The 27,677-nt window shown below is 42.3% G+C and overlaps 4 protein-coding genes across 16 annotated transcripts in view; 3 read left to right on the top strand and 1 right to left on the bottom strand.

The window, feature by feature from the left end:
- The first annotated feature begins 669 nt into the window (after positions 1 to 669).
- On the top strand, positions 670 to 10,597 carry echdc2 (enoyl CoA hydratase domain containing 2). 2 transcript variants are annotated; one of them, XM_078946262.1, is made up of 12 exons: positions 670 to 942; positions 2,320 to 2,387; positions 2,469 to 2,556; positions 2,631 to 2,717; positions 2,800 to 2,892; positions 4,774 to 4,830; positions 4,914 to 4,976; positions 5,060 to 5,184; positions 7,733 to 7,783; positions 7,866 to 7,913; positions 7,997 to 8,114; positions 10,418 to 10,597. In XM_078946262.1, the coding sequence occupies exons 2-11, from the start codon at positions 2,337 to 2,339 to the stop codon at positions 8,072 to 8,074; spliced, it is 741 nt and encodes a 246-aa protein (XP_078802388.1). In that variant the 5' UTR covers positions 670 to 942; positions 2,320 to 2,336; the 3' UTR covers positions 8,075 to 8,114; positions 10,418 to 10,597. The 2 variants fall into 2 exon arrangements, with proteins under 2 accessions (XP_078802388.1, XP_023810234.1); XM_023954466.2 differs by lacking the exon at positions 10,418 to 10,597 and having other exon boundaries at positions 7,997 to 8,201.
- zyg11 (zyg-11 family member, cell cycle regulator) lies at positions 8,255 to 20,150 on the bottom strand. Its single transcript, XM_004068180.5, has 18 exons — positions 19,673 to 20,150; positions 19,421 to 19,586; positions 17,460 to 17,671; positions 17,050 to 17,367; positions 16,858 to 16,971; positions 16,645 to 16,761; positions 16,426 to 16,566; positions 14,832 to 15,008; positions 14,454 to 14,518; positions 12,670 to 12,769; positions 11,642 to 11,692; positions 11,362 to 11,523; positions 11,145 to 11,192; positions 10,851 to 11,048; positions 10,714 to 10,766; positions 9,964 to 10,061; positions 9,671 to 9,867; positions 8,255 to 9,597 (listed from the first exon to the last, which is right to left on the bottom strand). Exons 1-17 carry the CDS (start codon positions 19,694 to 19,696, stop codon positions 9,683 to 9,685), a joined length of 2,229 nt encoding a protein of 742 aa, XP_004068228.1. The 5' UTR covers positions 19,697 to 20,150; the 3' UTR covers positions 8,255 to 9,597; positions 9,671 to 9,682.
- A 26-nt stretch (positions 20,151 to 20,176) lies between these two features.
- coa7 (cytochrome c oxidase assembly factor 7) lies at positions 20,177 to 23,733 on the top strand. Its single transcript, XM_004068179.4, has 3 exons — positions 20,177 to 20,461; positions 21,234 to 21,374; positions 22,638 to 23,733. The coding sequence occupies exons 1-3, from the start codon at positions 20,356 to 20,358 to the stop codon at positions 23,081 to 23,083; spliced, it is 693 nt and encodes a 230-aa protein (XP_004068227.1). The 5' UTR covers positions 20,177 to 20,355; the 3' UTR covers positions 23,084 to 23,733.
- A 434-nt stretch (positions 23,734 to 24,167) lies between these two features.
- ralgps2 (Ral GEF with PH domain and SH3 binding motif 2) overlaps positions 24,168 to 27,677 on the top strand; it is a 62,561-nt gene continuing 59,051 nt past the window's right edge. For 4 of the 12 annotated variants that reach the window (XM_011474361.4, XM_011474358.4, XM_020702608.3 and 1 more), the window contains exon 1: positions 24,404 to 24,548. The gene's annotated coding sequence lies outside the window, so the exon portion shown is untranslated. Of the gene's footprint in view, positions 24,549 to 24,625; positions 24,767 to 25,249; positions 25,376 to 27,677 lie in introns of those variants that run through there. The other 8 variants (XM_078946257.1, XM_078946256.1, XM_011474357.4 and 5 more) reach the window with 6 other exon arrangements.

Genomic DNA, 27,677 nt, shown 5'->3' with positions numbered 1-27,677 from the left:
GCAAAGTGTATCCCTCTATGTATCCCACTGGGGGAGGGATAGTTTATTTGTATTTAATGTTATCAGAAGGGGTCAAAGAACGTAGGGCAAAGGTTGGCCCTCACAAATTTTCACCTCACCAAATGTGACCTTTAAAAAAAAAAAAAAAAGATTTAAATGAAAAAAGAACCACACAAATCGTTTATTTTAATGTACACAGTTTACATAAATTGGTGTCAGAAGGAAACAAAGTTTATGGGGGTAAAAGTGTGAAATGAAAATAGACTTTTACATTTTTCTTCTTAACCGTTTTGTCCCTTTTGGTGACACGGGGCTGCTGGAGCCGATCCCGGCCACTTGTGGGCGAAGGCAGGGAACATCCTAGATAGATCGCCAGAAAGGGCCACAAATCACACACCCATGCACACCTACTCTTGTGCTATCTTGTGGGGTCTAGATGACCCCACAAGATAGCACTGCGCAACCGTGCAGCCAGAATTCTGAAAATGTGCACATCTGAAAAAACAGTAGAAAATCGTAGAAATATTAGAAAAGATTTCTTTCTGGTTTTAGGTTTAAAGGCTAGTTGATCAAATCCATGCAACCTTTATTCTATTTGTATTTACTGGTGGGAAAGTTTGACCAGCTGCATGACTGAGCTAAGCCCCGCCCCTCTCAGGAAGAACCTGCAGCACTTCCTCCTCCTGTCACTCTTTAACGTTCGCGTTTCCTGACCCCGGAAAGCCAGAGGGACGCGCAGAGGATGGCGGCTCTGGTTGCTAAGCCGGCGGTGTCGGCGTTCTCGTGGTGGCGCAGCTCGGCGCTCACTTTGCGCGGAGCTCTGGGTCCGAGCGCGCGGCTGCCCGCCCCCGGCCACCGCTGCGTGGATCACCGCAGGCTGCACGCAGAGAGAAGATGATCCGGTGGAAGTGCACCTCAAGCGGTTAGAGGGCAAAGACGAGGGTGAGGACGCTATCTTTGTCACCTGAAGTCCCTCTGATTACGGTTCTGGTTCGTTTCTGGTCCCGTTCGTTTTGTTAGAAATACTGTAAAGTCCAAACAAATGACTGACTCTATGGTTCAATCATCAAACATACGAATCATTTTAAAGAGACTGCAAGAGACTGTGAAATCATTTATTTATACAATCTTTAAACTTACTCAAAAACTATCATGTTAATTCCCATAAAACAAAATATAGAAAATTGGGGTTTTAAGGTGTTCTTGGGGCATTTTTCTCATGATGGAAGACTTTCATAACAAAGATTTAGAATAAAATTTCATTTCTTAGTATTTCTTTATTCAAATCATTGTGAATCAGGAGCAGATGAAAAAATGCAGTTGGAAAAAGTAGTTGCGACTTAGAAGCTACAATGGTTTGGCGGCAAACTTTCTGCTCCGCTCCATTCGGATGCATCCACTTGCAGACAAATCCATCATGTTTTGTTTTGTTTTGTTCATATATCCTTTTTTCGGTTGCTGCAACAACCCTATTTAACAAACTGGGATCAATAAAGTATTTTATTATTATTATAATATTATTTATTATTTTCTCATCTTCGTCTAAACTGGGATTACTGGATAGCTCCAATATTGCTGTCCATTGTTGTTGCACGGCTAATGTTAGATTGGATGTGTGAGGGGCTGCAAGCTAGCAGGAGAGCACATAAAAAGATGGATGATGGGAAGTGGGGCAGACTTACCCCCATCCAATTGTTACATCCACAAATCAGAGGTGAATTTCCAATGAACTGCTGCCGCTCTGCAGAAACTCCAACTAGAGAACGACACAGGTTTTTGGCAAAAAACAGCAGAATCCTATTTGAAACAAAAACACTGAGAACGCTTTGAAAATGGACCATAAGATGATCAGGATGGGACTTTATAATAAACGTAATTGCTAAAGGTGGGAATGAAAAAGTTTTAGTATTTGTCCTTAAAGAACATTTTAGATAAATAAATAGATTCCAATAAATTTACTGCAGGTAACAGCTATATAGTATAAATGTAGCTAGTAAATGTTTTAATGATGTCTTTTAATTTGGAAAATATCTGTTATCATGTTTTATGTTGTATAAAAGCAAAAATAGATGTTTATTAAAGTCTGTAAAAATGTTTTTCAACCATATTTTGCATTTAGCTTTTCTTGTGGTTGTCTAATGTTATTTTGCAGCTCATTCAGATGTTTTATTTACATGCATGTGGTCATTTATCGACTTAACCAATCGTAACACTCCTTCAAGCTGACCACTGTATGGTTGGCAGCTGCTGAAAACCCGGAAGTCTGACTAAAACACATGGGCTTTCTGTGTTTACTCTCCTGTTGCCTTGCATTCTCAGGAATCGTAGAGGTGTTGATGTGCCGACACAAAGCGAGAAATGCGCTCGGCCACGTGTTTGTGTCACAGGTGAGACCCCCCCCCCCCCCTTGTTGCACGCTAGCATGCTCGCACAACAACTGAAACCTGGCATGGTGTGTGTGTGCGCAGATGAGGGAGCTGATGTCTGCTCTGGCCTGCGACTCAGCAGTTCGTGCGGTCGTGTTCAGGAGTTTAGTGCCTGGCGTGTTCTGTGCAGGTGAGTGCTTTCTGAGTGGAACAATTTGACGCCTGCATGATGAGATGCGAGTGTGTGTTGTGACGTCTGCACAGGAGCTGACCTGAAAGAAAGAGCGCTGATGAACCACACCGAGTCGGATCTGTTTGTTCACAGCCTGCGGTCCCTCATGACTCAAATAGGTGGAAAAGTCAATTATCATTAACTTTGGTTAATAAATCGGTGTGTTCATATAAAAATGTCCTTTGCCTAAATGGCTCACAGCAATGCTGCCCTCGCCGACCATCGCCGCCATTGACGGTGTGGCTCTGGGAGGGGGGTTGGAGCTCGCCTTAGCCTGTGACCTCCGCACCGCTGGTGAGTGATGGCATCTCCACCGCTGGACTGGAGGAATCAGCAGCACCCTCCATCCTCCTCCAAGTGATGCTAATCCCACTGGAAGGCCATGTCATGTTCCCTTTGCAGCTGTCACCCATCCAGTCAGATCATATCTGTGGTCAAGTGCAATCAGGGTGGTGCAGCAGCCTTCACTAAGGGCCATTTCTGGAGACTGACAGCTCCCCTTGTTGTCAGAAGTATCAGACCAAAAAGAAGACAATTAATTGGCCGAATTAAATTCTTTTCATTATAGTTTTATTTTGTGAAACTTTTGGGGCACAAGACCGTTGAGTCAGAGCAACCACAAAGAGGAGATGCACTCTGTTTGAACTTTGCTTGCAGGCATGTTCTGCCAGTGCCGCAGCCTCGGTGTGACTGAAGGTAAACGCCTCCAAAGCTCTGGACGGATGTGGATTTTCTATGATTAAAAAGAAAATCCGCATTGTCACTGGAGACGAGCAATTTTCTTTACCTACTTTTAGAAGGGTTTTCTCATATTTAAAGTCAAAAGGGATTTTTTTTTTTGGCAGTTGGCTTTTTTTTAGATTAAGCATTTTTTGTTGTCCAAATTTCTTCATACACAGCAGTAATTCCCACAATTTATTTAAAAAAGGAAAGTCTTTAAAGTTCCATTTCGATCATCCTTTGATCTATTATCAAAGTGTTCCCAGAGATCTTTTATTTATGATTATGTCATTTTCTGGTACATAGTTTCTGCAGAGTAGCAGTAGTTTATTAAAAATTTGCCTCTGAGTTGTGGGCAAGCCCAAGATAACATTAGTGGTGCAACATGCATCGGAATGGAGCAGAGCAGGGAGATTTTGCACGCCCAGTGGGTTTTCTACGTACCACATACCAATGGTCTTCTTCAAACTGCATTTTTTTCCTTCGGCTCCTGAGTCATAACAATTTAAATAAAGAAATACTCAGAAATGCAATTTTGAGTTTAATTATCTTTATATACAGTGTATGACCTTCATCATCAAAAAATGACAAGAGCATGTTAAAAAACACCAATTTCATTGGAGTAGCTCTTTTAACACAGCATAAAAAAAGACAAATAAAGACTTCAAAGCCACACAACCTTTAGGGGACGGGTGAGAAAGGCTGCACAACTTAAAATGATATCCCCTCCAGTCTAAAGCATTAGGTGGAGGTATTATGGTATGTTTGTGTTTATGCACTTGAATTATTCTGCTAATGGGTGGAAGACTGAGTTGTCCTAAAAACGTGTTGTTTTTTTTTCTTTTCTTGTTTTGGAGAAAAGTCAACACAAAGGGTTGCACCACATAAAAATAAAAGTGCTACAATAGACTGCCAGATGAGCTGCACACTTTTCTGTGACAGTTTGCACACCCCCTTCAAAGCTAAGATTATTTTAAATGAAATCGTAAGTAGATCCTTCAAATGAAAGAGGACAGCAGCACTTTTTACATGCAGGTGTTGCTACCTCTATTGAAAAAAACTGAGCCTCGTTTGTTTTTGCATTAATGTTGATGACAGGTCAATTTTTAACCATCTAATCAGCTAATTGGGTAAAACTAGTATAAAGAAAAATGTACAAACTTTTTGAAGTATTTCTTTCTGGTGGAATCAACCCCCTGACAAAGTGACATTTGTGGGTTTTATTTATTTATTTTTTTGGCGATGGCCATCTGGCCAGCTGTTTATGTAAATGGATCAACACGTGAGCGGTCCATCAGAGGTGGCAGCTCTGTGATTGGTCGAGCGTGGACGAGCTAGGTGAGCAGGTGTTTGCATCCGTTGCTGTGACAGAGGCATCAGTCAGAGTTTATGCCTTCCCCGGCTTAATGGCACTCGGCAGCACAGACCTTCAACTGTCCTCTGTGTGTGTTTCAGCCTATTCCGCACAGATGGGTCTGATTGAAACGACGCGTGGGCTGCTCCCAGGGGCGGGTAAGACTCGTAGGGGTCTTAAAAAATGACCCGGTGCAGGGCTTGTTGTGCATGTTGAGAGTTCACCTTGACCTGTCCTGCAGGGGGCAGTCAGCGGCTGCCGCGGACGGTCGGCGTCACCCTGGCCAAGGAGCTCATATTCACAGGTGGGATGATCTGGAAACACAGATGTAGTGGCATCATGCACAAAAAAAGAGGAGCATTTAAGACGTTATGCCTTTGTGATCAGGACGCCGCGTGGGGGGGCAGGCAGCCCTGGACATGGGGCTTGTGAACAGAGCTGTGGAACAGAACCAGGCAGAAGATGCAGCCTACAGAGAGGCGCTCAGCCTGGCCAGGGAGATACTGCCTCAAGTAGGAAGGAAACCCTCATTTATGCCTCTCCTCCTATGCTGATGTTTTTCTTCCCATCTACCCCTCTCTTTGCTGCACTTCTCTCCAGGCCTCTGTCATTCCACATATCTCTACAGTTCATATGCCGGCAGTCAGTGGTCAAGTTAAGAAATGGGCCACAAATATGAATGCTCACTGAGTTTAGAACAGTAGAAGAGGTCAAGCATTTATGTATTTTGGAGATCCTGGTGTTTTTTGTTTTTTTTTTACTTTATCTTCCAGCTTCATGTCCAGTTTTTTCAGAATCCTCAGTGTGATTTCCTGAATTCTTTTTTTTTTTTTAAATTCTGTCTCTCTCAGTTGAGGTGTTTGATACTTTTTTGCCCCGCTCTAATGCTACGTAGCCTACACACCAGGCAGGTGATGCGTGTTCAAGAAAGCACTTAAACACACTTTTTACATGGGGTTTGCACCCCATACTAATGCATGTTCTTGCAGTTGGAAGAGGCTTGGTGTGAAATGTTGACGCGGAGGAAATCTTGCTCCAGGCTTTTTCTTTCACAGCTCTATTCTGATATATGAAGGACTTGAAGTTGTAATTCTCTCCAGACACGAACCACAAATGTTAATTTCTCCTCCGTGATCAATTTTAATAATAATTCAAACCGGTGGCACCTCAGTAAATTAAAAAGGACGCCATTCAGAAATCACTACCAAATCCAAGCCCCTGGTGGGTCAAAGTTCACCGCGTTTATCTTTCAACCCAAACACAAAATGCCCCGGCGGCCGCGTCACAAATGAATACTATTACAACAGTTTTCTTTATTAACAAATAACAGTAACAACTATCTAAATAATGAACTAACTACATAGGTGTTATAGAATGACTATGTGTATGTGTGTCAGCGCGCTGCGTGTGTAAGAGGAAGGAGCGCACTCAGGTGTGTTGGGGATGCGTGTTGATTTTCTGCAGTGGACCCCTCTTGAGCTGCACGCGAGTTTCACCTGTGCTCTCTGGTACAGACATCTTCTCAGAATATTATATATTGCCCAGTAATAAACGAGACTCCAGACACTTTGTCACCTTTCCAGTAGCCATGAAGCCTGACACCCATGAAGAACGCGGGGAAGGAGGCTCCGCCTTTATTTATACAGACACGTAACTTTGCATGTTCCCAAACAAAACGTGTATTGATATTCATCGAACTCTAACAGTGCGCGTACATTTTTAGTGTTACAGAGTGACCCCCCCCCCCCCCCCCCCCCCCCCCCCACACACACACACAACACAAAATCCTCTGGGGGGCGGCCGTGTCGCGCACTCAAGAACGCACGCAGCTTGTTATGGAAATGAATACAATGGAAATGAATAATTAGAACGCAGTAAATTTGTTGTATTTCCTCACGAGACGGAAACTTCTGTTGGAGAATGAGGATGTGTATGTTTCGGAAACCATGCGTGTGTGTGTAAGAAGAGGGAGCGTGTGCAGCACAAGAGGAAGTGAAGGAGAACAGTAATAAAAGGTTTTCCCCCAGAAACCCTTGAAGTCTGAACACAGGACTAGCAGAAAGAGTAAATTATCATTAAAGATGAATGTGTTTAATGTGTTAATTATAGTTCCAATCACGCACCATATGCAGAACTTAAAAAAAAAAAACCTGCAGTGATGAGGTGATGCGGTTATCGTCACACCCCTAGTGTGGTTAAAACACTGAGGAAGTGTAAAGAGTGTGCTGAACAGAATGCTTTTATCTGGATCGAAGGGGCATCTGGATTTATTCTCGGAGACTCCTCTGCAACTGTTTCATCCATCTGTATTCAGCCAACCCAGTTTGTGTTGGGTAAAGGCAGGTTACACCTTGAATAGGTTCCTAGTCTGTTGCAGGGCCACACAACCACACATGCACACCTAGGGGCAACTAAGAGACACCAATTAACCTGTAAGCCTATTTTTGGACAGTGTGAGGAAGCTGGAGTGTACAGAGAAACCCACACATACATGGGGCGAACATGCAAACTCCACACAGAAAGTACCCAGTCAGGATACAAACCAGAGCCTTCTTGCTGTGAAGTGACGGCGCTAACCGCTGTGTCACTAAGCAGTCCTTCCAAAAGCAACTTCTTGGAGAGTAGGAACCAGACTTTGGTTGGATGCCATAAGGACATCACTTGCATGAGCATGAAACCAGCTGAATCTTTTGGTTGTGTAGTGATGAAAAGTTTAATATCTCTTTTCCAGAATCTGGATTAGACCACTTACTTTCAGAAATGCCACTGCTTCAATCTACCAGCATCTTCTTTGCCCCCCATTGGACATAAAAGGGTCCATGATCACACTTTGGCCTCGTTAAACACGATTGAGAAAAACCGGCATAGAGGTAGTGAGGCAGACGTTCACATCCAACATCAACATGAAGCTTAAATGCTCGAAAACTTTTGCCAAAAGCGCCCTTTATCCTTCAACAACTGACATTGGGTCATGTGAGATTTGCAATCTTTCTGGAAAGTTCTCATTGTAGCTGTAAAACAAAAGTAAGGAATCTCATCTAAACAATCCTCCTTCCACAGGCTCCTATTGCTGTGCGAATGGCCAAAGAGGCGATGAATAGAGGGATGGAGGTACGTTGAATCATATGGTCATTGATTTTTTATAATATCTTCTGCGTCCAAGAAGGTCACGCCCTCCACCCGTCTCTTCCAGGTCGACATTGGTTCTGCGATGGCCATAGAGAGGATGTGTTACGCTCGGGTGAGTATTCCAGTGCTGCAAAAGAACCCAAATATATTTTTGGATCATGAATTTCCTCACAGGAACTGTCTACTTCTTTTCAGGTCATCCCCACACGGGATAGACAGGAGGGCATGGCAGCCTTCATCGAAAAGAGGCCCCCACGGTACACGGGGGAATGAATCTGTCAAGAGTTCTGTCCCCTCAAACCAGAGGATGGAGGTCAGCCTGAATGCTCAGTGATGACTTTGGTGCTTTTGTGATGATCAAAACAAGCCTGGGCTTATAACATCGGCACATTTGACCTCATATGACTCCTCTTTGATTTTGGTACAGTCCACACCGTAAAAAAAAAATCTGTCTTGTTCATGGCAGCATACATTCTTTATTTCAAAAACTGAAAAATGCGACTGAGCAGCAACATGGCACAATCTAAGCCAACACACAAAATGCAACTTTCTAATGTTTGTTTGGCAATCCAACTGGGCTTTTCTGGGTGATGCTGAGGGGCAGACAGACATGAGCGACACAAAAAAGAAATCTTTTTTGATTTCGACCGCCTTTTTAAGTTACTGATCAATCAGAGGGCAAATAAAGGATTGGATAGCTATAACCAGCAGCAGAAGAAATGACTCCTAAGGCGATCTTTTACTGAGCAAGTGGACTGCAGGTATGCTTGACTGATAAAGTACCATTTTGTAGAGTTTGTGCAAGTCTTCTGAACTGCAGCATCTCCTTTGCCTCCAGCAGTGTCAGGCATTAAGGGGAACTTCTGACCTGAGGCTGCCGTTTGCCTTGCAACGAGGAAAGAGTTGGGCGATGAGATCATTTTCATGCAACCGTACAGCAGTGCAGAACATTTCCTGCTTTGTCTATTATGTACACTTTTCATAGAGTCCTGAAGATGCAGCTGCTGCACAGGCGTGCTCGCACACAGGGAGTGCCGTCTCTGCCTTTCACCTAATATTTACAAAAAACCTGCTAAAATAAAAAAAAGAGACGCGTCTCAGATCCATCAGGACTGTTCCACATCAGCATTTCCACCCAGAAGAGTGCTTACGTGTTGAGGTTTTTATGCTCACTGCTTTAAATAGTCTACTGTCCTCTGGATTTTCAAAACTTTGGAATATTTGAACACTTTCATAATCTGCCATGTGAAGTCAGAAACATGGATGGATTTCAGAAAAACTTGAGAGGGTAGCTTCCAGCAGTCCTGCAGACCCAAAGCTGTGGCTTTCAGCTAGAGACACGGACACAGGCATTCCTAAAAGGAACAAAAATGAGCATTCAGACCTGCATGCTTTAGCTGAAAGCAGTTCCATGCACACATTTAAAGAGGTCACCAATCCAAACAACCACAGCATTCAACCAAAGGCTCCCAAGGTCCCGTGTTATCGGGAGGAAAATCCCCATGACGCCTAACAGGATGAGCACACACAAAAACTCAATGTTGAGCTGAACTGACTAAGAGCTTTTCATATTATACGTTTTTAGCCATAAGATTTATATACAGAGATACTTTTGCTTTGAAATAAACACAGAAAATAAATACAGTTAGGTTGTGCAAATTGCAATGTCTCTGTCGATGAGTCCGTTGACTTTTAATGCGTTTGTGTGCAGGATATGGATTCATTCTGCAGACACAAACTCCCGGCACTGTAGTGGCGCCTGACTCCGCCCCTTTTTCTTGTTCAGGGACCACTCTCTGAAAGAGATTCAGAAACATCTATGACCTGTCTGTCTCCCAGTGAAAAAGTGAGCCCTTTCAGCTGCTTTACCTCTGGAATAGGTCATTGCTGCGGCGGGTGGTGGCTTGTGTGTGCCGGCTGGCCTGTGCGGGCTCGGTGGCGCTGCAGGTTCTCCAGAATGCTCCCAGCCAGGAGCCTGACGTCTGTGTGGGTCTGTAGGTGTTTGTGAACGTGTTCCAGCTGCTGAAGGCCGCCCTCCTCCAACAACATGCTGCAGTAGCGAGAGGCTGCGGACAAGAGGCAGTGCAATGTTAACACTGCTAAAACCTTTACTAGCGGAGCAAGCAGGCTGGAAACCGGCGTTTAAATCAAACACGTCTCACCATTCTTGCTGCACACATGTTGCATAGCCCAGGCCGCCCACAGTTGCACTCCAGGGGTGTGAAAACACTCCAGGAGGGGAAAGAATGGGTTAAAAGACCTAAATGGGGACAGACATCGTTTTAAAAGTCAGAATTACTGTAAACTATCTTATAAAACCCAACTGCTAATCTAAAAAAAAAAAAATCTAATTAAATGAATTTATAGAAATATCTATATGGTCTCTTAATGTGACCAAAAAAGGCATAGTACATTAAAAGCTCCAAAATAAAACGGCAATCAAAAGGATAAAAGAAACCAGCAGAGCAGAGTCTAATGCTGCATCTAATGTCTGGCTATAAAAACGAGTTCATGAAGTTTTTTTTTAATAATGGACACTGAGGATGTCTGCCAAACGCTAAGTGGGAAAATGATTCCTTTCTCTGTTTGCTTCCTTTTCGACCTTTGTACCTCCAGGAGAAGCTGGTCAGCTGACCTGGGGCACCGGGTTGTGGTATAGGGAGAGCGAAGCTCAGAGAGGTGCGGAAGTGCAAGATCATTTAAAGATTTAAAAAAAAACCAGAATCTTAAAATGAACAGTAAAATTCACAAAACAATAAAGTAAATAATTAACATAGAAGGTAGAAAAATGCTAAATGTGTGTTCGGCTCTCTTTTCAGTTAATTTGTGACACTAACATAACGGCATCATCAACTAAAAGTAACATAACAGGAACGTCAAATCCTTCTGGCAGCTGTCTGCACGGCTCTCACCTGTATGCCACCATCTCACACTCAGGTGTCGGCCATTTCATGATGACCGCGTGCTACAAAGACACACAAACACACGAGGCTCAGCGCGTTGTGAACAGTCAAAACAAGTTTTTCTTCGGCCATTTCCTCCTTCCTACCAGCTGTTCCAGCAAAGAGGAGCGCAGACTGGGCTTGAGCGTCCAGGCCTCCTCTCCACGTGATGTCAGATGTGCGAGGATGCCCGCGGCGAAGTAGCTGACCTCCACCTCCGGACTGTGGAGCAGATTGCTGATGTGGTCTAGAAAGCCTTGCACCATCAGCTCTCCGTGCAGCTCTCCCACCTCAGCGATGTTGTTCTGCGCAGTAAGCAGTAGAAAAAAGAGAATAGTTTTAGTTGAACCGATGTTAAAAATAATGAGAATGCTAAAGAACAAGGAGAATAGTGCGCTCACCAGAAGGCCGAGAACCTTCTGCTGAATAGAAGACTCGTTGGGGAAACACTGCAGACCCAATTATGGGGGGAAGAGAAAAATGTGGATAAAAAACCATCAGTGAGTCCAACAGCAATGTGTTTACACACTGGTGCAGAAACAGGGTTAAGTTTGATGAGACGTCTGCTTAGGACCGACTCTGCAGCTCCTCAATGTTTGTGTGCATCTTCACGTGTACCTCGAGAACTTTAACAAACAGATCCAGCCCCTGGTTCTCGATAAAGTGGCGACAGGTTGTGGGCGATTCGTCTGTGAGGTTCCACAGTGCGCTCAGGGTGAACTTCAGAGTTGCGTCCACCACGCCCTGAGTTGCCTTCTGACGCACAATGTGGAGCAGTTGCTGCAGGCCAGAGAGACAACGTCACTAAAATGTGTCCTCTTTGGTGGATTTTTGTTTACGAGGCCGGAAATAAAACAAAACAAAACTGCTGCTTCATCATAGACAAGCAAAGACATACCTTCACTATAAACAGCTCTGCTCCCAGCTGGGCTGTTTGCTCTGTGGACAGCTGCAGAAAGCAAACAGTCAGTTTAAAAATGAGGCTACTGTATTTTTCGGAGCACAAGTCACTTTTTTTTTCAATTTTTGGCCGGGGTTGCGACTTATATGTGATTTAATAGCAACAGCCGCTAGAGGGCACTGTAGGAGTGTGCATCAGTATTTGCTACTGACAGAAAAAGTAGCGCCGGGATTCGTGTAATTGTTCCAAAGCAAAAGAGAGGTAGAGGAATTCAATGGATTCAGTGATTTGTAGTGTTTCATGAAGCGGAAAAGCATCGATGTGTTACAGTAGTGAAGTTTCCATATATTCAGTCTATTGTTGGTATCTATTAGGGCTGCACGATATGAGGAAAACTTGCGATATGCGATATGAGGGATTAATATTGCGATAACGATATAATTTACGGTGTATAAACAAATAGCGAAACAACCAAAAACATCACTCCCATTTTATTGCAACAGTTTAAGAATTGTACTCCAAATGACCCTCGTTGACATAGGAGGGAACATCTAACATAAAAGGGCTCCATCTGATTGGTCAACAACGCTAAAGGCTCTATCCGATTGGTCAAATTCATAAAGGGATTTATTTGATTCGTTAAATAATTTAAGCTGCCATAAGATTGTTTTAGCACATTTAAGGTAACCATTTATTGCATTTTTTGCTGTGTTTTGCGATATGCATATTGCACAGCTTGATCTTGCGATAACGATAAATTTGCGGTATATTGTGCAGGCCTAGTATCTATTGTTATTAGAATCTGCCTTTCAAGATGAAATGTCCGTTCTTGTTCCCGTATTTTGTTAATATTTCTCCCAAAAGTGCGACTTATACTCCAGTGGGACTTGTATATGATTTTTTTCTTCTTTATTATGCTTTTTTTTGTCTACTGTGACTTACACTCCAAAGTCACTTACAGTAAACAAACATTCATAGTTTATGTACAACAGTAATGACCACAAGAACAGAACGACTAAAGATACCTTAGCAGCTAGTATGGAGATGATAGCCACAGCCATCCTCTGCATGTTCTGGTCTTCATGGTTGCAGAGCCACTGCATCACAAGTTTGGCAGCTTCAAATCTTAGGAAAAAAGGATAGAAAGGTCAATCCAAAGTCTGACAGACGACTTTCATTTACTTTAAGGCAGGGGTCGGGAACCTTTTTGGCCAAGAGAGCCATAAATGCTACATATTTTTAAATGTAATTTCGAAAGAGCCATACAATAATGTAGTGTCCCTTTCCCACACTGAGGCACGGAGACTTAACCTCTTTTAAGGTTCTTTATTCTGGTTAGTGCAGACTGCAACAAACGCCGTACAATTAATTCAGCAACTCCTGAATCTCTCCCGCCGAGACGAGAGCGCTTCTCCCAACTTTATATTCCCCTGCTCGCGCTCCAGCCCTCCCATTTCCCTTATTCGGCCCATAGCTGAACCCCATTGGTCCAAATGACCTAACAACAGGCTGAGCGACAGAACTGAGGGCCAATCAGATCTCTGTTTTTTAAAGATGTCACACACCACCACCTGATGACGACCCTGATGAAGGTGGAAGACATTCCACCGAAACATGTCGGTACGTTTTACATTACAAAACAAACCAGTGTCTGATAAAAAACAAATTAAAAACGCAGTATAATTTTATAACACAATGAACCTCATTGAATCGAACTCCAGAACTTTTAACGCGGCCCAACAGCCATCCAACTCAGTCCGCGACAATATGTTTAAAACTTAATATCCAAATGAATGTGTGCATTTGATGTAATTTCAACACTTTAAAGTACAATAAGTCTGTGGATTCTTCTTAATAACATTGTTATGCTGTTGCTAATAGATGATGAGTATTTCTCATGGTAGTTTTGCTGATGGTTTAGTCAAGTTGATCCGTGGTGAGTTTCTGCTTCATGCAGGCGTTGAGACTTTAAACGTGATCGTAGGTCTGAATGTTCTGTAGATGTGAGAAAGACTGCTCACATGCAGACGGGGAGCCAAACACACACTCACACGCTGCAGTGAGTGACGGGCAGCGGGCCTGTCCCCACAACACCTCAGCCCCACCCTCTCCTTTCTCCCTCACACATCCCGTCCCCGCATCTGCACGCTCTTTCTCAGAGACGGGAGCGTGCAGTTTTAGGCACGGCAATTCACAGGTTTCCGGCTGGTACAAACTCTGTGAAATAATAAATAGTAAACTGATAATGCTGGCGCAGATTTTTCTCTCTAAGCACCGCTACTACTCCGCGCCTCTGGCATCGCATCGCGCCCGAGAAGGACTGGTCTAATGAAAAAAAAAAAGTATAATTAAAGATTTGTCTGCGAGCCACATGTGACCATCAAAAGAGCCATATATGGCTCGCGAGCCATAGGTTCCCGACCCCTGCTTTAAGGGAAAACTTATGGTTTCTGTCTTTAACATCAGAGATGTTTGACTTACCATGACTCTTTGACCGTTCACACGATCAACAAGAATTGCCTGAATCTGACGTGAAAAAAATGCAGCTTTTTGTGGTGGCTTTGTCATTACAAAAAGAAGCAAACCCAATTTTCTCTGCGACAGAGAAAAATACTACTACTACCAAAAAGTCTTGCATATCAGCACAAGGCTGCTTTTCTCCACTTAAGAATCTGATGGAATTTAGTTAAACGGTTGAATTTTAAGTGTAGGAATGTCAACACTGGAGCTAAAGCTCTGGTGTTAAAGAGCTTAGTAAACCTGTTTCAAGCGTGTTAATAAAGGACACTCGCGTCAAACGTCTTCTCACCGGTTAAATGGCACCTCCTGCAGAATGCGATCGCTGCACAGAGACAGAAGGCAGTTCTTCTGAAGCTGCAGAAAGAGGAAAAAAGTCAGATGATGATGTGGACCCTGACAAATGTTAAGATTAGAGCTGCTGGATCCGAGAAAGCTGCCACCACCCCAGTCCTGTACCAGCCACATCTCCTCAACTTATGCTGATTATCTGAATTGAGTGATTCCAGATTCAGAAAAAAATATTCATCTGCATCGTCTAAAGATGCACTTTAAACCTTTTAAACTTTGTGTAAAACACAGATGGGAGTTGTAAAGATTATTAATCTAAATAAGTATGCATCTTCATGTCGGCTCCTGCCTGAGGCTCGATGAATAGTCTGAGAGCTACCTGTTGGTGGTTGGGGAAAGTCCTCATGGCCTCAAGAAGAAGCTGAGTGACGGTACTCAACAGTCGGACCGGCAATCCCGCCGCCAGCTCCTGCTTGGTCAGGTTGAAGACACAGGCGCTGGCTGCCAGCTGGACGTTTAGAGTGCCAGGATGGTTTTTCATGCCCAACACTACAAGCTAAACAGACAAACAAGGAGGAACAAGGATCCTCAAATAAATAATGGGTTCTGGGGTCAAATCAGGAGGAGCTGAGAGTCAAATGAACGACCAGATTGTAAATTTAAAAAAAATATTTGAAACTACCGGTATTTTAAACTCGAAAATAAATGTTGAAAACTTGAGAGATACAGAAAAATTCGAACCAAAACAACTATAAATCTAAAACTGTTGCCAAAAAAAAACAGATCAACAGCTGCTGTTTTGTATTTTCAATCTTTATTTTTTCGTTTCTCTGCCTCTTTCCTTCCAGTCCTCAATATAAAGTTTCATTTCAGAGTTTTTGCTTTCGTTGTTTTGCTTAATTTTACGTAGAGCTTTGAGCGCATTGGGTACCGGGACATGATCGACATCAGGTAACAGTTTATGGTGATGTCATGTCTCCAAAACAGCTTCTGTTGTTGATGCTGCCTGTGGTGTGATATACAGTAGTGACAATGCCCTCCCAAAGTTTGGTACATCAAAGGGATGACCCAGGGGACGCCAACAACACACCGGAGCAGCAATGGCATCACCATAAACTGTCACCCGATGTGACAGCAAGCAAACATTTGTTTGTCATGTGGATACAGCGTGTGTCCAAATTCGAGGGCTGCATCATTCAACAGCCGCGGCCTTCCTGGGCGGCGTTGGCTGGGTCCTTGGTCGAGCGGGTAGGCCGGATTTTGACGGCTGTGAATTTGGACGAGTCTAGCCTTTAGATAATTTCAGGCGGTGAATGTCTTATCGACTAGTAACCGTGAGTCCCGAACAGAGAGGAGTAGTGAACCCGACATGGAGCTCAAAATTGTCCTGGCTTATTTGATCCAACTTTTAATCTTGGAGGTGTAATAATTTCCAGCTCCGGTCCAGCTTCACAGTCCGCCATTGTTGTCAGAAAATTTCTGGGTTCGGCCGCAATGCATCTTGGGATAGGGAGAGCATAGAAGGATACAACAGACCAATCCTTGAAATCAGGAAAAAGAAGGCTGTGTATTTTGGCCGCATTTGACGGAGTTGTTGAATTTGGACTAGTTGATTTGTTCCAGTTTACAGTATTTCTTCAAAAAAAAAGAAGTCCTAATTTACATTTCCCCCCAAATTTTTAATAATGCTTTCAAGTTTACAATGTGTACTTTTGAGGTTTGTTTTATTATTACAATCTGTTTAAGCTGATCCTGACCTCATATACATTCCTATTCAAGATTATTCAAAAAGTACTAAAAGAATCTGCTGTAATAAAGCTTAACTACCTTTACGATGACATCTTAGGTTCTTCTATTATATGTACCTTACATGTTTTGACGTATGTCTTCTGTCTACTTCACTCTGACGTGTCTGATAATAGAAGAACCTAAGATGTCAGTTATCGATACAGATGTTATGAACTTTATTGTACCTTTAGGATGTCCGGCCTCGGTTTTTCCATAACATGTGTCAGGCTGAACAGATGGAAAAGAGCTTCCCTCACAAAGCCCTCCCTCTCGCTGTACCGCCGCAAAGCCTCACAGATCTGAGTCTCGTTCGCTTCGCCCGTTACCTTTTCAGAAAACAGGAAGAGCATCTTAACAAAAACCACGCCTAGACCCAAGTCTCACCGGTGGACGTCAGCTAGTACCTTTAAATTCCCTCCTCCAGAAAGGAAGTCGGAAAATCCAGCATTTGTGGCAAGAAGTCCCATAAAAGTCATCCCCGGTCTCTCCTCAACAAAGGCTTTCACAGCTGCATCGGTCACCTGTCACAAGCAGGACAGCCTGACTGGTAAGCGTTGTGTTTGGAATGGTCATGACTTCAATGACAGACTCAGAGAATCGTGCAGCGGAGCGCACACCTGTTTTCTGCCTGAGACATCCAGGGAAACCAGAGCTGGCAGGATCCCTCGCTGCCCCAGCAGCTGACGAGCGATGTCGGATGTGAACTGTTTGTCGTCGCTGATGTCCAGGTGCTGCATGAACACAACAACGGGGATCATTAGAACAAAAAATCCAACACATTTGGTCAAAAAACGCAGTTATCTTCTGACCTGCAAAACATTCAGCTGGCCTATGACTCCCAGCAGCTGGGCGGTGCTCATCTCCAGCCTCTTCAGCTGGTGTAACGTCAGAGAGCGCAGCCGCTCCTTCAGGCCCAGCAGGGGGGTCAGGTTAGTGATGGAGGTGTTGGAGAGATCAAGGCTCTCCAGGCGCGGCAGGGAACACACATCAACCAACCCACAGTCGTAGAAGTCAACATTCGCTAGAGAGAGGGAGCGCATGCCTTGGAGCGCACTGAACTGATACCAGATCGGCTCCTCCAGAGAGGACATGGTGAGACCGGTCAGGACAAGTCGCTGGAGGGATTCCTGCAGAATGTTGGACGGGAAAAAAACACATTATATAGAATGTAGAACAGAAGAAAAACACAGGAAGGCGACGTGAAAGGCTCCCACTTTACCTGACAGTATTTATTAGTGGCCAACCCCTGGAGAATGTCGGGGATTGTTAGGTCAGCGTTGACCCTGGTGGCATCAAGCTCCAGCAGTCTGTGAGGGCACAGGGCTTTCTGGAAGGCCTCTGCAGAGATCCGTGCTGTACGCACACAGGCCCGCCGCAGTCGCAGGTGTTCGCAGTTCCTAAACACCCCCACCGTGCTGTCGTTCAGTAGACCTGAAGTGAAGAAGAAAAAAAACAGTTTAAAAAACGCTGATCCACTTTAAAAGTGTTCCCAGGGTTTTTTCTTTCACTAGGTTGTGCTATTTTTAGCCAAAATCCAAAAATCTTTGTTGTTTTCTACGACATGGTTTCTACGGACTACAGCAGGGAACTTAAGCCCAGCGTATTTTCTACGCCACAAATTCGATGTTTTTCGTCTGCTACTGAACCACAACAATGTGAAAACAGAAATACTCAGGAAATGCAACTTTAATCTTAATTTTCCTAAAATATGTTCTCCATAATGTATTTGAAACAGAAAATTGAATATTTAAATTTTAAATTTCAAAATAAAACAAAACTCTACTTAATACTATCTCAAAATTCTATAAATAGTAAAGCAAAATATGAAAACAAATTTATTCAAAACAACTACGGTAGTTTTAACAAGAACAGCTTAAAAAGGGAGGAAGATAAATTACTTATTTTATCCCATCCCTAACATATTCATAAATTAATAGGACAGCTGGTGTCTTATTTACATAGAAAATTAATCCCTTAGATTTCATAACTATCTTTCAATTCTAATCATTTAAAACACCATAATAATTCACATCAAAACTATCTTATTTCACAAAAGTGCCAATAGCCTTCCCTTCTTCTCTGTGTCTCTTAAAGACTATTTCTTTATGTTTACATTTTAAACAATGGATGCCTGGGCATTGTTTTGGGCTAAATTCATTCATTTATTATTTCATTCATTAACTATTTATTTGTCATTGTCATTAATGAGCAACAAAATTGCATTTAGGGCATCCATAATTCCCCTAGTTCTTTCCAAGATGTGAAAAACTGCCATTTACCAAATAAATACCCAATGAATAAATAACCAAAGTGCAACATCTGTTCAAAAAACACAGCAAAGACTCAACAAAGTTAAAGTAAGACATTCAATGTTACAGGTGTTATAGTCAATAGCAGCTTGACATTAATGTGCAGCAATACAAAGTCCAGTTCACAGTTATTTTGAAGTGGATATGGTTATTGTGGAGAAGGTGTGGGGTATTCCAGACTTTGACCCCACACACTCATAACCACCTTTCTCTCTGTTGTTCTGACCATTTGAAGCTTTAGATTGATGTTTTAAAGGTAAAAATTATTTAATTCACTTTCTTAAGTATGTCAAACTTTTTAATTTATGATTAACTCGTTAGAAATTCACTTCTGAATTGCAGAGCAAGACCGTCCTCACTTCCCATCATCCTTTTGTTACCATGTCCTCTCACTGGCTTACAGTCCCTCACAACCCCTAACTTTACGACGGTGCAGCAAAAGTGGCGAGCAATATCAGAGCGATCAGGCCGTACAGTTTAGAGCCAGATGAAGCAAACAAAGACGTACATGGATCTATTTGTCCTGCAAGTAGATGCATTAGAATGGAGTGGAGCAGGGAGCTTGTGGCCGGCTGATTGTAGTTTCCACATCACAGCTACAAGCCTTTTCAAACTGCATTTTTTCACCTGCTCCTGATTATCAACAGTTTAAATAAATAAAACACTAGAAATCCAATTTTAATCCTAATTTTCTTTATATATGCCCTTCATCGTGAGCAAAATGCTACAAAAACACGATTTTCAACATTGTCATATGGAATGAACCTATTTTTATTTTCAGACAAACATGTTGGCCCTGATTCAGCTCTATATAATACTGCAGCTTTCCCATCATAGACTGCCTGTGTGTGTAAAGGATCAGCAGTTTTACCTTCCATTGCCATCTTGGCCAGCAGCTGGTCTGCCAGCTCCTGTGGAAAGAGCACAGCCTCTCTGAAGCACAGGGAGCCGTCCGGCCGCTTCACACAGAAACAGTCCAGGTGTTGGCTCACGTAGGTGAGGCACAGGTCTGTCAGAGCCGCTGGAGACGCATCATCCTGGAGACAAAACCAGCAGGCTCGCTACTAAGGGGTCGATTCATTTTACACTAAAATATTGACTTCGTCGTGAGGCACAAACTCACCGTATTTGAGAAACTAGAGGCCATGATGATCAAATATGTATTTTCTATGGTAGGTTTAGCTTATGTAACTGGGGCTGGTGTCTCAAGTTTATCTGCTGTATTTTACGGCAGCTTTGCCTCTCTGTCATCCGGAGCTTTCGTAGCTGATCTCAGCTCACAGCCTGGTCGATTTGAGGTTGACCTGTTCAGGCAGTACTCGCCAGTGAAAGGCGGCAGCAGCAGCGTCGGTCGGGGAGCGGAGCGGCTAGCTAGCTAGCTGACTTGTTCGTGTCTCTGTGGCGAAAAATCGCAGAAGAGCCGGAAGCTGTCAGCTGAGCTGGACTTCATATCGCTCTTTTAGCCGAACAACCGAAACTACCAACATAGAAAAATGGGTAGAGACGGCGACGTCGAGCAGTCAGGAGCTACTATTTTTGACTGGGGCGACAAGACAGTAAACAAAGGTCATAACACCGGAAGTACATTAAGAGGAGGCGGTACTACGGAAGCCCGGAAAGGAAGGTTATGAAACAAGTGTGCAAGGGGACGCTTTCATGTGAGGGACCTCTGCACGCGTCCACACGGTCTTCTACAGCTGATTTAAGGTGAAGGTCAAGCTTTTGTTACACCTGCCTTCACCAAGGTGGATGCAGGTAGCGAAGCCTCCATCACATGAGATTGGAAATCGGACATAAGTTGGAAAAATGGCTGGACTGATCAATTTCGAGGACGAAAACGAAGTGAAGCAGTTCTTGGATAACTTAGGACTGGAGTACAGTTTCCAATGCTACAAGGAGAAGGATCCTGAAGGTAAAAATTGGTGGTTTAACGCTTCATTTTAACAACAAATTGAGTGATATCACAATCTGTAGTTGATGATCCGATTCATAGTTGATTTTGGTTCATTTTTCGATCTGATTAACTGACCTAAAATCGATCATCCAGGTCATCTTCAGGCAAAAATTCATCCAGTTTATGACTGGATACTGAACAGTGCAGGTGAAGATTTCCAGATTCCTTGTATTCCTTGCAAGATTATCAAGTGTAAATTAAACACGTGTACAAACAAATAAGTAAACAAGAAAGAATGTCAAAATCATTTACATTTTAGTTTACGTCAACCCACTGTTGTTTTTATACATCCAAAAGGGAACATTATTAGAACACTGTAACTCACTGTTTGGTCACATGACTCCGCTATATTCAAAGTGTTTCCACACATTGGACTGGAATGATGGACTGATCAGTTTTTGCTGCATCGCATGATTGTTATCTGCTGTGATGCACTAGGTCATTTTTACGTTACAGTAAAATAAAACTACTGTACCTCAATCCATTGGTATTTTCCAGTTTTGAAATAGTCAATGTACTTTATTTTGAAACGATTTTATAACGGTGAAAGTCGATTTGATTAACAACTTGCCTGGTTGGATCGTAGGTATAGAAAAAGTCGAATAATCGTCACAGCCCAAATAAAACCAAATCTTTTGCTGTTCACGGATCAGTGGTGCTGAAACCTTGATTTCCAGATCACTTGACACGTGTTTTCTCACTCCTAAATTCCATGATGTGTTTTCTTTAGGGTGTCAAAGACTTGCTGACTATCTGGAAGGAGTGAAGCGAAACTATGAGTCTGCAGCTCAAGTTCTCAAACACAATTGTGAGACCAATGGACACGCAGAGAGCTGCTACAAACTGGGAGCTTACCATGTCACAGGCAAAGGTAGCAGGATGACTTTTTTTTAATGATCTAATACTCTCTTGTCCATTATCATTTTCAACAAATTTTTACACGGATGCCAGTTTATTGCTTTTTCTGTTGCCAGCCCTCATTTATGGACTAATATTCCTGCAGAACTGTGCTCAACATCAGACCCAAACGTCTTAAATGTAAAACGTACGTTTTTAGAACGGCTTTAAATACTCAGTAGTTGGTGGCATCTTAATTTTTAACCCATTTTATTGAATTTGTATCTGTCTTTTATGTGATTTGTTGCTTTTTGTAATTTGATGCTGTTTTTTTTTCTATATCTGCTCAATTTTAACATTTCTTTTTATCTTTTTATTGTAAAGCACTTTGGTGCTATGGTGGCATTGAACAGTGTCAAATAAATAAAGTTTTATTCAGTCATTTATTTAAAAACACGCTTTAAAAATTAATTGATTATTCTAAATTGTCCATAGGTGTGTATTTGTGTGTGTGGTCCTGCAATAAGCTGGCGACCTGTTCAGGGTGTACTCTGCCTTCACTGGATGGTTGGATGGATGGAAGGATGGATGGATGGATGGATGGATGCATGGATGGATGCATGGATGGATGGATGGATGGATGGATGGATGGTTGGATGGATGCATGGATGGATGGATGGATGGATGGATGGATGGTTGGATGCATGGATGGATGGATGGATGCATGGATGGATGGATGCATGGATGGATGCATGGATGGTTGGGTGGATGGATGGATGGATGGATGCATGGATGGATGGATGGATGGATGCATGGATGGATGGATGGATGGATGGATGGATGCATGGATGGATGGATGGATGCATGGATGGATGGATGGATGGATGGATGGATGGATGGTTGGATGGATGGATGGATGGATGGATGGATGGATGGATGGATGGATGGGTGGATGGATGGATGGATGGATGGATGCATGGTTGGATGGTTGGATGGATGGATGGATGCATGGATGGATGGATGGATGGTTGGGTGGATGGATGGATGGATGCATGGATGGATGGATGGATGGATGGATGCACTGCAGTGCTAAGCTTACGTTTACTTTACTTTAATTTACAGACTCTTTTTTTCTTCTTTTTACTAAAGTATAGTTGATGTTAGATCCATAATTACGAGTTTACAGCAAGTAATTTAAATATAGGAGGCATCTGTTTCAGAGTTTTATGGTCGGAGGAACCTTCATAGTGCTTTTTGGCGTTAATATCTGTAACAACCTCATAAATCTGTCTGGCAGGTGGTGTCCCTGAGTGCCTGAAAACAGCCTACTCCTGCTTTATCCGCTCCTGCGACACTGAAGGAAAGAAGTCTGTAGACGCCTGTCACAATGTTGGCCTTTTAGCCCACGACGGACGGGCAATGGAAGGAGGGCCCGACCTCACGGTTGCTCGGAAGTACTACGCCAAGGCCTGCGATGGGGGCTTTGCCCCCTCCTGTTTTAACCTCAGTGCCCTTTTCATTGAGGGCAAATCCAAAGGGCTGGAACCAGATATGACTCTAGCTTTGAAGTATGCCAACAGAGCCTGCGAGCTGGGCCATGTGTGGGGTTGTGCCAACGCTAGCCGAATGTACAGACTTGGGGATGGCACAGAGAAGGATGAAAAGAAAGCAGAGGAGCTGAAGAACCGAGCGAAGGAGCTGCATGGTCTAGAGAAGGAAAGACAACTTAAATTTGGGGAGTGATTTGAGAGCGCCCGTGAATTCATCACATTGTTGCATAAGTAAAAAGAAAACCAAGGCTAATGGTTGAAAGTTTGGCAATTGTATTTTTGAATGAATTGGTTTGACTTCTGTTTTTAAAGTCTGAACAGAAAGATTGTGGGATCTCTATTCATTATTACTGTGAAGATCATTTTTAAAGTTCCTTAAGTTTAAATCTATCTAAATTTGGGTTTTATTTGTTATTTATTGATTTATGGGTTGGTGAAGGAATTTGTTCCATAATTCTTTCCTAAAAGTCACATAGTTTTAGTTTATAGTTTGGTTTTAAATCATCTAACAGTGACTTATAGAGGGTGTGATTTATATGTAAAGATAGACGCTAGAAACCAAATGGTGTTGCATTTTAACCACTTGAGAAATGATGGGGGAAAAAAACAAACAAAAACATCATTTGTTGGAAATCAAAATTTGATTTTTTTTTAATGTTATAAAAGGTCATGCAAAGAACAAAAGCCCTTTTTCAAAAAAAAAATTCTTCAAAAAAATATACATATTTGTTAAAAGGTGATGTGCAAGAAAGTATTTTCCTAAAAAACTGCATTTTACTAAGACACCAGATGGCACTATTGACAGTACAACCACCAACAAAAACAAAGGCGATAAAAATAAAAGATTAATGGGCAAAAATTTGGTAACGGCATAGGAGGTGGAGCATTTAGCTGCTGATTGCTGGTTCATTTCTCAGCTGTGACTTTTTTTTAGATAAGAAAGTATCTTGTTTTTAACTCCTAGTATAAGTGGATGAAGATTTTTTTGTAAATAATTAGTTTATAGGTACACGTCACGTGGATTTTTGGGCAAAAATACAGCAGTGTCAGAGAAACAAAACAACACTAAGCAAAACATGATGGTTATATACAATAAAACTGGTTGTATTGCAAAATAAATAAAAATACATGTATGTTTTTTTTATTTTACCTTTTTTTTTTAAATTAAAAATACTAGCAACATTTGTCTTATAATCTTACTTCAACTGTTTTACTGCGTACAATGGTCAAATTGGTTCGAGGCTTTTTAAAAAGCACTACACTTATTTGACCACTAGAGGGAACCGAGCGCAAACATTCAAACTTCGCACCCTTTACCATCCAAACTGCGCGCTTTATTTTGAATTCCTCCTTAACAAAAGGAAAAAACAAAATAAGAATTTAAATTTGCTGGAACAAAACTCGGGAATGACAAAAATGGTCACCATTCAGACAATGATCATAGAGCTGGGTGCGTTAGGACTATGACGGGCCGCCTGGCCCCGTTTTCACCCTGGAAGCTCCGCCCGCCCGTTCGCCATGCAGCTTCTCAGCCCTCATTCAAAACAGAACACAGCTGTTGCGAGGCGCACCGCTCCACTTCTTGTCGGTTAGCATTCTAATGCCCTCTGATGTACACTGGATTTCCAGGCGCAGGCAGAGAAAATCCGCACTTTTCGGTGAGTTACAAACCTGCGGGGGAGAAACTTTTTATATCGGACGAGTCCCCATCATCACCACCGTAATCCCGCTTCAACCGTCGAGTTAGCTAGCTAACCTTCTTCAGGGTGTGTTTGTTTTTAAACACAGGATGCTCCTTCATCAAAGTAAATCAGACCACATCGGGAAGGAGCGGTAATGGGATATGACAGAAACTACAAAGTCGTCACTTGAGGAGGTCTGGAGTTTATTAGTGCGCAGTCTCGACGCTGCCTGTTGTTTTGTTTTGTTTGTTTTATCCTCAGCCCACGTGAAAATGTGTTTTATCACAGTTAGCGGCGGAGTTTCTGTGTGAAGTCGCTACTAATCATGCGGGCTAGTAGTGAGCCTAGCTAGAGATTAGTAGTAAGGGGTTTTTGAATTAGTTTGGAGTATTATTATTTTATTGACTTCAGAATTACAGCCAGGTAAATTCGGCTTTGGCTCTAAAAGGCCATTGAGTTCATGTTGACCCTGTTAGTTCTATTAGCACAGACCAGCTTTAGCAAGCGTTCCCTCCACTGGCTCCCTACTACGCACACGCCTATTAGCGGTGAACCCCCAGCAGGGGTACCGGCGCCCTGAGTTGGGGTGACCATCTTCAGGGCGTGGCGTGGATTCACACCCACCAAGAACTCGGCGATGCAGGCTCGGTTTGGCGGCTGAAGACCGGCTTCAGTGTTTGGGCAAATGCTAAAAGAGGGACTCGGCTGCTAGCAGTGGGGTTCAGACTCGTCCCGTTCAGTCTTAGGGACATTAAACTCTCCACGCATGTCTACGGGCGGTTAAAGGAAATCACAGCTTTTGTGTACGTAACGGACGTTTAAAAAAACTTTATTGTTTGTACAGCGATAAACAACATGTGTGAAGTTTCTGAAAACTGGTAAACGTTTAACAAAATATCTCAATATTACCCGATGGCCCGTGTGTCTGACAATCATTTATTTGCCAAAAAGTGCTTATTTATGCTAAAAATGTGATCAAACAGCACTTTGAGCATGAAAAACAACAACAAAAACACAGAAGTGTGTATAGTTTACCTTAAGATAAACAAAAAATCCTAATTTAAGCACCCCATTTTGGAGATTTAAACAGATTTACATTTGATGTGTCAACGTTTAAAAATAAAAACAAAATGTAACCTAATTTATTATGATTGCCTTCTTAGGTTTTATTGACATATTTGCTACATAAATGACACATTGCATGACTAAAAACAGTCGGATCACAACTTTTGTTTGAAAGGTTTTAAAAAAGAGAAAGGGAGAAAAATAGAATTCCCCTCTCGTTTGATGCGAAACCGAATCGAGTCACGCTCCAGTAGCGGTTCTCGTATTTGCCTAAATGTTCTACTTTTTCAGTGGATCTGTATTGCATCCTTTTACGGACTGCAAAATCGATGCCAGTTTAAAGACCCACTCTGAAAAAAAAAATGTTTTTGATGTTTTTAGCATTGTCTTCTGTAAGTTATGGTGGACATATATAAAGAAAAGTAAGTTAAAATTTTATTTCTGAGTATTAATTTTTTTCAAATCATTGAAGCTTGTAGCTGTGGCATAGAAACTACAGACAAAGCTCAACGCTCCGCTCCATTCTGATGCATCCACTTGTAGACAAATGGACCTATGTACATCTTTGTTTTCCTTGTCTGAGCTGGCAGCTGGCTCCAAACTGGATAGCTTGAATGTTACTCACTACTTTTGTTGAACTGGTAATAATAAATTGGGGTTGTGAAGGGGTGTAAGCTAGCAGGAGAGGGTGTACACAGATGGATTACGGGAAATGGGGCAGTCTTACTTTGCGTCATGGCCCTGTCCCAAATTAGAGGGAAATCTCTAATGAATTCTTGCAGAAACTATTTCCCTAGAAAACATCACGTTTTTTTTATTTAGCATAAAAACAGCATACTCATAATTAAAAGACCACTGAGAACACTTAAAGAATGGATAAAAAAATGATAGAAGTGGAACTTTAATGGAGTAGTAGTCATGCATCAGTTATGCTCTTTGTGTTATTTGTTAGATTTTTATTTATCTATAAAAAGAAGATGCAGGTCAAGCCTTTATCAAACCTTAGACTGAACCGTATTGTTTTTAAGAGTACCTGTATGTGAAACATTATTTTTATTCAAAATCAATGATGTGTTTAGTGGTGTTAATGCCATTCTCGTGTTTATATCTGCTCACTAATTTGCAATGCAGACTTGCTGTCAGCTTCTAATTAATGCAAACCCTCTCTACTAAGTGGAACAGAACAATTTGAAGGATTTTTTTCTTCTTTTTCTATTGAAAAATCCATGAATATGTAAAGATACGAACACCCGATGTGAGTAAACATGCCTATGTGTGCTTAAGGCAGAATCCTCTGTCATTTTGCTGTTGAGCCACATTGTCGCATCAGAAACACATGATTTGCCAGTGTTCTGGCATGAAAGTTTGTTGTGTGTTGGCAGCTCTCTGCATATACTAAAGGACTCTTCGGAATGTTCCATATTGATATTTTCTACGGCTGTGCGCGGCTGCTGTTCTCAACACTTAACATATGACCTAGAGGACACAGTTCAGGCTCATGACTAACATGCCTATACAGAGAGGATGTGTTGTGGGACTGAGGAGGTCTTGTTTACACTCAAAAGTGTTTTTTGACCCATGAATTGATGCAAGAATGTGTAATCTTACAAAGGACAACGTTCTTCTGAATGTACCACTGCTCTGATTGCTAAGACACTACGAGGTTGAAATTAGTTAAAGACTTAATTCTTTCCAAATGCTGGAGATGTTCCGTCTTCCAGATGTCAAAGAAAGAATCTCTTGGAATTTCTCTTGGTTTTCATTTTGGTCTGTTCGGTTAAAACCCAGGAAAGGATGTGGCCTTAAAATGGTGAACTTTTCGGAAAGTGGTCAAATAATCTCAGATATGTGAACATGTGTTATTCTGTCTTTTGCAACAATTTTCGTAAAAAAATCTTTATTTATTTACTTCGGTAAGCCAAAATATCCGCTGCCTATAGCTGTCTACAGACAATATGAATGTGACCAGCTGTTAAAGCTCAGCTGTTTGGTGTTTTTATTTACAGCCACCCATATATACCCTTTTTGTAAAGATGCAAG

The sequence above is a fragment of the Oryzias latipes genome, chromosome 4, assembly GCF_053564925.1.
Source record: "Oryzias latipes strain Hd-rR chromosome 4, Olatipes_Hd-rR_3.1".
Lineage (NCBI taxonomy): Eukaryota > Metazoa > Chordata > Actinopteri > Beloniformes > Adrianichthyidae > Oryzias > Oryzias latipes.
The sequence above is the reverse complement of the archived record's forward strand: the minus strand, read 5'-3'. Positions and strand labels throughout refer to the sequence as shown.

Coding starts and splice junctions, on each gene's coding strand:
- echdc2 (XM_078946262.1), top strand. CDS start 2,337: ATGTGCCGACACAAAGCGAGAAATGCGCTCGGCCACGTGTTTGTGTCA. Junction 2,557..2,630: donor GCCTGGCGTGTTCTGTGCAG/GTGAGTGCTTTC, acceptor ACGTCTGCACAG/GAGCTGACCTGAAAGAAAGA. Junction 7,784..7,865: donor CGATGAATAGAGGGATGGAG/GTACGTTGAATC, acceptor CGTCTCTTCCAG/GTCGACATTGGTTCTGCGAT.
- zyg11 (XM_004068180.5), bottom strand. CDS start 19,696: ATGGCCTCTAGTTTCTCAAATACG. Junction 16,762..16,857: donor ATGTCTCAGGCAGAAAACAG/GTGTGCGCTCCG, acceptor TGCTTGTGACAG/GTGACCGATGCAGCTGTGAA. Junction 10,062..10,713: donor TGTGAGATGGTGGCATACAG/GTGAGAGCCGTG, acceptor GTCCCCATTTAG/GTCTTTTAACCCATTCTTTC.
- coa7 (XM_004068179.4), top strand. CDS start 20,356: ATGGCTGGACTGATCAATTTCGAGGACGAAAACGAAGTGAAGCAGTTC. Junction 20,462..21,233: donor CAAGGAGAAGGATCCTGAAG/GTAAAAATTGGT, acceptor TGTTTTCTTTAG/GGTGTCAAAGACTTGCTGAC. Junction 21,375..22,637: donor TTACCATGTCACAGGCAAAG/GTAGCAGGATGA, acceptor TCTGTCTGGCAG/GTGGTGTCCCTGAGTGCCTG.